The sequence below is a fragment of the Ricinus communis genome, chromosome 3, assembly GCF_019578655.1.
Source record: "Ricinus communis isolate WT05 ecotype wild-type chromosome 3, ASM1957865v1, whole genome shotgun sequence".
Classification (NCBI taxonomy): Eukaryota; Viridiplantae; Streptophyta; class Magnoliopsida; order Malpighiales; family Euphorbiaceae; genus Ricinus; species Ricinus communis.
The window spans coordinates 6,325,172-6,337,118 of NC_063258.1; the positions used below are offsets into that span (position 1 = coordinate 6,325,172).

The window sequence follows — 11,947 nt, forward strand, 5'->3', positions numbered from 1 at the left end:
ACTTTTTAAAAATGGGGATACCAATAAGGTTTGACAGAGATGGGTCCTTGGCCAGGTTGTAAGGGAATTTTATGATCATGAGTACGTCTCGGAGGAAGGCCTTTTGGCTCAGATAATATATTGGAATATTGGTTGAGGAGGTGTTGGATTACGGGATGTGTTTGTGTCTGGTTTTGATGTCTTTCTGGAGTTGTCAAGGAGTAAAGTTGCAGCATAAACCCTTCTTTTCTTTTCCTTGCAATATGTGCCATTTGATGGTTATTAACCATTTTATTTTTTGGAGTGGATAAACCTTGTGAAATTCTTTCTTTCCCCTCAACAACGAACTTCATCTGCATTCTAGAAAAATCCCATACAATGGGTCCTAATGTTCTCAACCACTGCATCCCAAGAACAACATCATAGCCTTCAAGTGGTAGTAAATATAGATCACAAAATATAGGAGTTCGTTGCAACTTGAATTTGACATGATCATATTTACCTGGGCTAATGACCCTTTCACCTGAAGCCACCATCACCGAAAATGGACCCACAGAGATAGGTTGAAGACCCATAGATTTGGCCATATTTGTGTTAATAAAATTATGGGTACTCCCTGAGTCAACTAAAACTGAGATATCTCTTTGTTTAATGCTGTCATTGACCCGCATTGTATCAGGTGCTAATGTCCCTGCCATGGCATATAAAGAAATTTATGGTGTATTACTAGAAACAGCTTCATTTCCTCCATCAACTTCCATCTCTACATCATCATCACTATCTCCTAAACAAGCTTGAATGATGAAAAGTTTCTTACAGCGATGCCTAAGCCCAAATCTCTCATTGCATCGAAAACATAGGCCTTTCCTTCTCCTGTCATTCAGCTGCTTCGTTGATAGCCTTTTTATTAGCGTAGATATTGGTATGTTAGAGGTGCATGTTGAACTCTCTACCTTCTAGTTAGTTTGAACAAATTTCTTGTGGGAGTTATCTTTTGCTTCGAACAAACGAGCAAGGCCAATGGCCGTTGTTAAAGTGGTTGGCTAATTGGCTTGTACATCTGTACAAATTGGATCTCGTAATCCGCTAATGAAACAGCTCATTTGTTGCGCTTGTGGGAGTGGACCAGCTTGGGCAAGAAGCTTCTCAAACTTAGCTTGATATTCTTGCACATCTCTTTTTTGCTGTAATTTGGTAAGTTCCCCAAAAAAATAAAAAAAAATTGGTTAGGACCAAACCTGACATATAGTCCGTCTTTGAAGTCTTCCCAAGAAATGATCGTCATCTCTTGTTTCTTTAACTGATACCACAATTGGGCATCATCTTTAAGATGGTAAGATGCTAATTGAACTCTTTCAGCTATTGGAATATCATGGATCTTAAAGAATTGTTGTGCTCTACAAAGCCACCTAGTAGGATCCCCTTCTCCATCAAATCGTGGAAAGTCTAGTTTCACTCTTTTGGGAGCAAAATTACTAATAGTGGTGCCTCGTTGTGATCCACTATTACCTCCACTAAGGGCTTTATTATGGGAGAAAGAATTTTCTCCTGCTTCTGCTTGGTGTGGTGCTTGCAATTGATCCATTCGAGTTGCCATTTGATTAAACTTTTCAGTTACGTTAGTCACCATCTCTTTTTGAAAGAGAGAAAGGGACTCAATTGCTTTCTCTATTGCCTCAACTCGCTGGTCCATAGCCAGGCTCTGATACCACTTTGGTATGGACTGAGTAACAGATTCTTTTTCTTTGCCTATTTTGAACTGATAGTATAAGAAAAAGATCAAGAGATGGTTTCTTCGAGGGAACCAACCTCCCTTAAGAATTGGATGAGTGTTTTGAAAATAAGACCTGTTTTTTCTTACTATCTCGGTATGGCTTATATAGCCATATTACAACTGTCAAATAAGAAATTAGGAGAAATACAAGTAGCTTATTTAACTAGAAGATAATAACAGCAAAGCAAATAACAAAGAAATCTTTACTAACTAAGACTTATTCAAATACTAAATTAAATGGGAACCTGACGCTAGACCTCTAATCACTGTTATTATGAGGGATATATTGCATTCCCTTGAAAAACTTACCTAGCCCTCTTACTTTTAGGCATTCTATATGAGACGAGGAGTTAGTAAGCTCAATAGAGATGAAGTGAACCTGAGATGTTTTGCAAGGTTTGACTACTAAAATGCGAATGATTTAGATAGTGGTGTGTCAAAACGAAGAATTGGTTGAATTGGCAAAAAATCTGTGAATTGATGAGAGAATATGTGTATTTTAATCCGGTTCGGATTCGAATATCCTTAAACAGACGGATATTCTACTCGTTGCCATTCCTGCCTTGAATAGACAAAGACATGCAAATTCTAACATTCTAGTGAAAAAAAAAAAAAGGAAAGAAAAGAAAATCAAACATTTGGGGAAGCCTTTTGTTATTTCATATCTACACTGAACACTGTACATGTGTACTTGTGATATCTCTTTGGTACTTCCCTTCTCTTCTTTGTGTAACATTATTTGTACTTCTTTCAACTGGTACAACTGTTATGTGTTCTGCAAAAGGATTGCCGTACCCATTAAAGAAAAGGGAAAAGGGATTTCATAAGGCTGCTGGTCTCAAATATAAGGGCACATAGCTCATTTGATCTGGCTCTGAATCCCAAACTGAGAATGCACTTGAACATCGCATCCATTTCTTTGTCATACCAGGGAAATTGCGATCGATCACATCTTTCAAGGTCTCTGTCTTGTTAACCCATTCTAATCCTTTTTCTGTGTAGGATTTAGAATTGAAATTGGTGGTGAAGAATCTGTCCGCCTCTAGCCTCCTGCAGAAAATTGTTTCCATTAGTAGGAAAAACACTGAAGACTCTTCAAGTTGACATAATTAAGTGTGAAGGAATGAAGTTTAGTCACCTTGATGCTATAAGAAGAAAGATGAAAAAGGCAGTTTCACTAATGGCAAAACCTTTCATTTTCTTTTCAGCATGTAGGCCTATCAGCAAATCTAGCTTCTCAACATCATCTCCATAGACTTCGTGGAGAGCTTCTACAACCTCTTGTTCATCTGTCAAATCTTCCCACTTCCTGATAGGAATCATTAACAGGTTCCTTCTGAATTCGTTATACCGAGCAACACCTCTCTCCCTGTCTCTATAGACTGAATTAACAGAAACTCACTAGTTATTTTCAGGTTATGAGGAAAACAGGCTAACATTTCAAGTGTGAAGGAAATGACATACTTTCGATAGCAGCCATATCCACAGGATCTGGTCTATCTTCTCCATTAATGTCATGGGCAACAAGATTTCTCATCCATGAAGGGTAGTTCCATAATGTGACAGCTCCACATGCCTGATGACCCATTGACACTAGCATTAGCTCCATTCCAATTTCTGACATTTTTTTCTCCCCTTCCTTTCCTGCCATTTCCTTCATTGGCACCCTATGCATAGCAAATAGCCTCAGTCAGTCACACAAATTTTTTGATTAGTTTATCAGTGATAACCTATTCCTGTTAGTGATTGAAAAAGGAAAAAGGAAAGTACTCTTCTAGTACTGGAGGGCATCCAGATTCTGAAGTTGTTGATCTGATGTCCCTTATGATGAGTTGATCAGGTAACAGGGAATGCATTCTGTAGACACTAGTGAACTCTTCAGTCAGTGAATAGGGAACACCATGATCTCTTGGCTTTCTGAGACCCACCAATCCACTAAACAAAGGTCCAGCAAAGTGTCCAAATAAATCCTTAACTTTCTTCCCAAAAAATCCATACCTATATATAATATCAACCATAAGACAGAAATCTTATATGACTTCATAATTCAAGTGGGAGTTTTAAGCTTTGTAAATTGAGTGTTCATTGTTAGGTGTCTCACCAGTTGATCCTCATTCCTGCAAGGAGGGTATTAGTCTTTAAGAGCTCCACAGTCCAATCAATGGTATGAATTTTAGCAATGACAGCTGAAGTCACCAATCTTGCATGTTGATAAAGCTTGTCATCATCAGAATCTGGATAATGTTCCTGAGAACAGGAAAGAAAATTTGTACCAAATGATCATATTACAAAATTAAGTTTACCACTATATATCCTTCAGAAAATGCAGATTGCACTTTATTTCTTGCATTGCTTCTAAAATTTCAGGAGTAAGCTACCCTACTAATGCTCTGAAGCAACAAACTAAGCATGCCTTTCAGACAACAACAGTGCAGCTGATGGCTGTATACCTGTATACCTTATTCTTTACCAGATAACAGGCCAAGCTATGTTAAAACTCCCTATCAGAATGCCAAACTAACTGGTCTTCACATGCCCTTAAAATATACACCAGATATTGACCAATTCAGAAAGGGGAACAGGAGTTCATTAGGGCTATCAAAAAAATCTCTATATTGAAATTGAGCAGGGAAACATGTTACTTACTCTGAGCATGTCACATACAGCATTGTGCTCTTTCACAAATAAGGCCTGCAATAAGGAAAAACCTGCCCAGCAATTCCTGACATCACCTGAAATAGGAATCCCTTTCTCATCATGTTCAAGAAGGCCATCTTCTGCAATCTTTAACTTCCCATCTCTGAATGTTCTTACTCTTCTCATTCCATCCTCATTATTCCCATAAATTACACTCCCATCCCTGGACAAATTAAATAAAATACAGGTTGAAAGAATGTAACTTATTATTAGGGAATGTAACAATAATTGAGATGCAATTTTATGGACATACCACCAAGGAGTTCTTGTATTGACACATCCTGTCCTGAAATCAGGTGAACCTGTATGAACTTTCTTTGTCTTGTAGAATTTAAAGGACTTCAATGGACACCCATCTGCAATTTCATCAGGTGCTCTAATTTCCACCTGTTCAAGCACTTATGAAACATTATTTTCTTTTTATTGTTTGAGCAATGACTCAGGTCTCTAACCCATTATACCATACAGGAGCCACACTGATTTTATGGATACATGTCAGTGACCTATTTTGTTTTTAAGAATAATTTAATTAGCGATATGTTCCAGCGTTGAAAAAATAGATTTACAATCTTTTTATTTAATATTATTAAGTTTTTAAAATTTTTTTATAAATTACTTTTTTTAAATCTTTGTTTTTTAAATAAACATCTATTTGTAAAAATAACTTTTAAAAACTTAAATTATTAAAAAACATTTTTCAATTTTAAGGCCAGACAACCCATAAATACTGCCAATTTGATATTACCTTTTTTTCCATCTGTTTATGAAGTTTTCTTTTTATTATTTGAGCAATGACTCAGAATAGAACATACTTTTTCTCTGAAAACAGGTATTAAGAAGTAAAACAATGGATGCATACCCACAATAATGTTAAACTGGCCATAATGGGTATCTCTATATGTGTGAGACATTGATACCTGTTGGGTATCCTCCATATGATCAATCCAATCATGAATCATAAATTGGATCCATGAGCAAGCTATCATATTGAATTGCTTTCCATTGTCTATGAACTTCTTCCTTGCCAAAAGCTTGTTGGCCACAACTGTTGGGTGAGGATCTAACAACTGCATAAAACACATGTAAATAAAAGAAAAGCAAAACTCTTCTAACTTTTCAGTTTTATTTTATTGAATTCTTCAAATTTTATTTTATTTCATTCAATTTTTGTAATTTTATTTTTGCTTTTATTGAAGACCTAACAGTCCTTAATCTAAGTAAAATTAAGAGTATAAGGGCTCAATAAAAAAATAAAAGTCTCATAAAATCAAAAATAAAAGTGTGAGGACTCAATAAAATAAAATAAAAATTCAAGGACTCAATAGATAAAGCAAAAAACGTTCATGGGCTTAATTATAAATTTGCCTAAAAGAAACTACAAACATATATATTAAATATGAAATTCTATATTTTCCAACAATATCAATAATATGACTTGGAGCACAAATTTGAAAAAGCTGTTGTCAAAATTATTGCATGAGCAATTGTACCCATTTTCTGAGCCCTTTTGCACAGTTACATAATTGTTAATTTAGCTTCCCTCAAGCAATTTATGATTCCAAGACTAAAACAATAATAGGTGATGCATACAAATTTTGAACATATATATATATATATATATATATATATGCTTCCTATTGGTGGAACAATGCCAATACTACACACTGAGATGAGATAATTAATCCAACATTTTTGAAAACAAATAAAAATCATAGAGTTATTAATCTAATAATATGTATATTTATATCTCGACTTAAATATAATTTTAAATTTAAATATCTTTTCACTTGTCGTTTAAAAAACCAGAATTAATGTAAAATCATATGATAGATATTCTAATTCAAGTTTATATATATCGGAAATAATAAATTAACTTAACAACTGCACTGTTAATTTTATTATATTTAATACAATATTAATATAACATTCTATATTGTTACTTAATTTGTATAAATTATCAAATAGAAACTAAAGTAACATATAAAAACTAAAGTCTTTTAACTAGTTAAAAAAAATTAAATATTATTTTCTTATTTACGAATTAGGAAAAGGAATTTAAATTTCAAATAATTTTAAAATTGAGATATACACATACTGTTATTTACCAAGTTTGTAATGTAAAAAGAATAAAATTAGACTTATTTTTTTTTTTTATGAAAAGTGAAGGTAAAGAAATTTAAATTTAAGATTTTATTTAAATTGAGATAACATTTAACGCCGAACTAATTTTACGAGTGCAAATATGAACTAAAGTTGAAACAAGAAAAAAGTAAATTAACAAAGCAAAAGCAGTAGTTTTGTTGGTTTAGAGTGATAAATTTCAAGTTTCAGTGTAGCTCATGCCAATCTTTTCAATAATTGCATTACACTAATAAACTTTTCTACAAATTTAACTCTTGAAAGGGACATCTTAGGCTCATATTCATTCAACTCTTATTTTAAGACTAAATATATTCAAATCTTGGTCATATTCAAATCACATGAATAGATTGTTTATTACTAAGTTAGTATTACTGATGTTAATTGGTTTACTAATGTGTTAGATAAAGACGGCGGAGTGGCAATGGTGAAAATAGAAATGCGATAGTGATAGAAGTAGAATAGTAGAAATAACATTATTACGAGAAAAAAATAATTATATAAAAAAATAAATAAAAAATAAAAATATTTTATTATTTTAAAAAGTAAAAGAATAAATATTTTAATATATTAACAGGAGGTAATCCTGTAACACAAATTCAGAGAAATGTTTGACCCTTTTCACAAGGGGCAAGAAGGGGCCATCCCCCAAACTCTCTTTTTATAAAAGTTTTTTATTAATATTTTTTATATTTTAAATTTTATTCTATAAATTTTTTAAATTTTTTAATTTACTCGTTCAAAATAATCAAGTGTAATAAGAATTACCCAATAAGGAGAAGACGATGGAGGCATGTTACGACCAAAAAATGTCCCTTGGCTCCCAATGATGTGATCAGAAGGGTGATTACATTTTCCATCAGCCGTTCGATGAGAAAATTCATTGGTGTCATATTTCTGACCATTGATTCCTCCAACATTTAAGAGATTGTAACGTTGATGTAGATGCCTTCTAATTGCCAAGTATATTATTCCCAATATTACAGGTAATCTGTGCCATAATTCCATCTTGTCCACAAAATGTATAGCCTATAAAAATAAAAATAAAAATAAAAATAAAATCGAAGAAATAAAGTTATTTATACAATTTTTTCTATAAAAATAATTTTTTTCTTCTTAGAATTTTATCCATTATAAATTACAAAAAAGTCGGTTAGTATCACCGGCGAATCGAGGCGAATATAGGACAAAAATAATTATTTCAGCTCCGCTCGACAAAAAAAATGAGAATAAAATAAATTGGAATATGGTTTTTGAAGGTAAGATATAAGTTTTAATCTTATTTTATAAGGAAATAATAGATAAAAAATGAAAATTTTAAAAAGTAATATAAAATTCTCTTAAACTATAAGATCTCCAATTCACCGTACAAGTCAAAGAATTTTGAAGGGTTTTAAAAAATTTTAAAAACTTTATTTTTTAATTGATATTTTCTTTTCACACAGAAATTGGAGTGTTCTAAAACTTAAATAAATAAATAAAGAGATTTAAAACCCTTGGAAAGAACTCCATCCAAACAAATTGCTCAAAATCTTTAGGGCAGTTGCACCCATTTGAGGCCTTAAAGGGTTTCACTAAGGCAGTTGGGACACTAAAGAAAAGGTCTAAGATGTATATTGAGTGGGAGCAAATTTTCTCTTTATGTAACAACGATAACAATAATATTTTGGCTAAAACAGAATTATAAAAGTGAGAGAGAGAGAGAGAGAGAGAGAGAGAGAGAGAGAGAGAGAGAGACTGACATAGAAGAAGATGGTGTCAAAGAGAGTCATTTTGGAGACAATTTCACTTAACTGAGGGTGAACAAAGGGGGAAGAAAGCAAAGAGAAACCCATGTTTGTTTGTTTTTTTCTTTTTCTTTTTCTTTTATATGTTTGGGATGTGTTTGGAGACAAGAAGAAGGCCCTTTTAAATAGGTGATGTGTTTTGAAATGAGAGCAAGCATTCAATTCCATGGAACCTCTACTTTGCATTAGGGGAAAATAAAAATTAAATTTTTAAAGGAATTATTTTGTGCACCCACATATTTAAGTTGATGAGAGATACAAATTTCAATTTCAATTTCACTTTCAATTTCAATTTGAGAAATCATTAAATGCAAAATTAAATGTGGGATCACTCCATACGACTCTATTTGGGAGGTTAGATGTCCGTTGTTGGACAATTTATACTATTTGGCTCTAAGTTGTAACCAATTTGTCAATGTCTTGCATGAATTGCTCTTAAGTATTAAATGGGTTCACCAAACTTCACTTCTTATTGTTTTCTTTTTTCTTTTTCTCATTCATTTTAAACTCGACTAATAGAAATAACCGTCTTTTTATATATTATTCACCGTAAAAATAATAAATTCGAATAGATAAATTCTTCGATGAATAGAAAGTCTCAAATTTAAGCATTCTATTCTTAATTAGTTATAGATAAATATATTAGCAAAATTATTTCTTAATTAGTTCATCCTTATTATTCTTTTATAATGTTTAAAATATAATGTTTTTCAATTATATATCCATGGTTAAGTTAAAGATTAATTACTTGAGTGATGTGATATTATTATTTGGTATGATTCATTCTAAATAGCTATATTTGTAAATGATATGGTATGTATAATCAACCTAAAAATTTCTCATCATGCAATGACACATGATCAAAAGCACATGTGAATGATGACTGTACATTATGATTTCAATCATTATTTTAAAAGCCTTCCTTTATTATTAATGCAATATATAATCAATTAGTATAAATTTTAATTATATCCATAAATTTAACAGTTATTTAATGAGTATGTACAATTAACAAAATGTTTGTTAGAAATTGTTTATTACAATGGCTAAATCTTGAAAATTTATATTAAAAACATTGTTAAAAAATCAAGTGAGTTGCAAAGAACAAAATAAAATAGAAATTGGAGTGTTCTAAAACTTAAATAAATAAATAAACAAAATAGCATATAAAAACATCTTTTTTTTTTTTTATTCCTTATCAAAATTTTATTTTTTCATCCGCCGCGGATCACTTTTAAATAGACGGTAATCTTTTTTTTATTATTATTGTTAATTAGTTTCATAAATGCAAAAAAGAAATTCAGATGTAGGAGGCCGATAGGCTGCATTTAAGTGGGTTTTGGGGACTGCAACGTCTTTTATATTATGTCGTGAGTTTCGATTACTCTATAGAACGAAAAGGAGGAAATGAAAATTCAAAGGGAGAGCCGAAAGCCAATAGATATTAATATTTTTCTTGAAGATATTTATAGTTATTTATTATGGGAGTTTTGAGTTCTTCTTTTATAGAAGTTTTATGATCATTCATTACAGAAATGTTATATTCTCTCTATATAGGAGTGATTAGAAGAAAAAAATAAATTAAATATGATATTTAATCAATCAAACTCGTCAAAAAACATCTATAAAGTTGATATTGCGGCTTAATGCCACCGAATGAAACATTCTTCCTATAAAATTACAATCCACTATCTTATCAACACGATTTGTAATTATTAAAAATAATTTTTTTACATATACTTTATCATCACCATTCATGATTATTAAAAGTAATTTTTTTTACATATACTTTTTAATGTTTGATATTATTTTTATATTTATATCAAGATGCACTCGTCAATTCTCGTTAATAGAATGTCCATATTCTTCTATAAAAAAAAAAATCTACCCATTTATTTTCTTTGCCAGAGTACCTTTTTAAAAAAAAAAATCTTTAACAAAATAATTATCTATTCGACAGAATTTCGTCCCACCAAATAGATGAACTCCAAACGTAATTGCAAGAGTTTCACATTAGGTTAATTCGAATTTCAATCAAATATCCCAACATTTTCGTCTAACTCCTATAAAGAGTATTATTACTTTACTTTTTAACTTAACAAACAAAATATTTTCTTCCACTTCCCTTCCCATTAATAAAAAATTTCTTGTTTTTTATTTTAAAATAATATTTAAAATTATAACAAAAATTATTCTAATCATTTAAATTAATCAGTCAAACATTTCAAGTTTGCATACATATTTTTCTAAGGTCTCTTCAAATTTTTGTGTATAAAAAAAAAAAAAAATTTTTTAATAGCGGGCCAAATTTGGTAAAATTTTATATCAGTATTGTCGAGTTGAATGCACGTTGGAAAAACTTGAATTGATTGGTAATTTTACCCAAAAATATATCTCTCTTTCGCTCACCGTCAGTGATGGTAACAATTCGATCCCTATAAATGTCAAAACCCTAAAAAACTTTCTCTCTTTGAAGTCATCTTCTTGTTTACTTCTTGTACCTATCAATTTAGGGCTCAACGTAACTCTAATTTATTAGTGAAATCGGTTAAGAAATAATGGGGCTTGGAATAAATGGGTTGTTCTTAGTTTCATGCAAGTGGGAAGAAGATTCGCAACTCTCATTCATGGGTTTGGAATTATTGGATTGTTAATTGAAAAAGAATGAGTTCTTTGTTTGCCCTTTTTTTTAATGTACTTTTGTCTAAGACTGTGGTTTAGTTGTTATTAGTTTATACAATTATGGTTTCTTTTATTCTATCAAAATGCTTTGAAAAGTAAAATAGAAATGGTTCCATGCTCCCACAGTTCTGAAATCAGGAATTCTTTTTATTATTATTTTTTGGATGTTTAAAACATGTATCTTTAATATGGGTTCCTAGTGATATTAAAGAAAAACCAGTCTTGGTTTTGCTCTTAAGAGTTATCTCCATCATATGTTGATTCAAAATTAGTGAAACAACAATGCAATTTTTGTTATGAAATTTAAAATAAAGAAAGAAAGAGATTAGGGAAAAAAAAAATTCCCTTGTTTCATAAGAAATAACATATGTAAGTATGTTTTCTCAGTCGAATAAAAAGTGTTTAAATATTATAAAAATAAATTGATCTATAATAAATCATTCTCTAAAGATTTATAGAGAAATATAATTATATATTCGGCTTAATAGAATAAATTCTATAAATCAACAAACATTTAAATAATAAGTTCTAATAAATAATTTGACTCAAGAGGGTTTGTCCTTGGACACATATGGTTGCTATTATTTTATACAAATTCTTTGCTAACTGTCTTTTTCTTTTTTCTTTTTTTGTAATTTTTTTAATATAAAGATCTCTTGCTAACTTAGACAAAGCAATTTGTTTACAACAAAGAAATTGGTTAAAACAATAGTAATCATAGGCCACACAGTGGCACTTCTTAAAATTTAAAGTTATATTCTCTGTGTACACTCTTTTTGCCCATCTTTTATTAAATAAATACATTAAATAAAGTAGAAACAAATAAGATTTTTAGACAATTTGGGATGAAATTGTATTAATACACATATTAAAGAGATGAATAGCTTTT

The 11,947-nt window shown here is 30.8% G+C and overlaps 1 protein-coding gene across 1 annotated transcript; it reads right to left on the reverse strand.

Moving 5' to 3' along the window:
* Window positions 1-2,206: 2,206 nt before the first annotated feature.
* Window positions 2,207-8,868, reverse strand: LOC8260089 (alpha-dioxygenase 2). Its single transcript, XM_002529509.4, has 10 exons — window positions 8,332-8,868; window positions 7,358-7,618; window positions 5,368-5,517; window positions 4,704-4,837; window positions 4,400-4,613; window positions 3,855-4,000; window positions 3,524-3,751; window positions 3,218-3,420; window positions 2,892-3,135; window positions 2,207-2,803 (listed from the first exon to the last, which is right to left on the reverse strand). The coding sequence occupies exons 1-10, from the start codon at window positions 8,560-8,562 to the stop codon at window positions 2,575-2,577; spliced, it is 2,040 nt and encodes a 679-aa protein (XP_002529555.2). The 5' UTR covers window positions 8,563-8,868; the 3' UTR covers window positions 2,207-2,574.
* Between the last annotated feature and the right edge of the window lie 3,079 nt (window positions 8,869-11,947).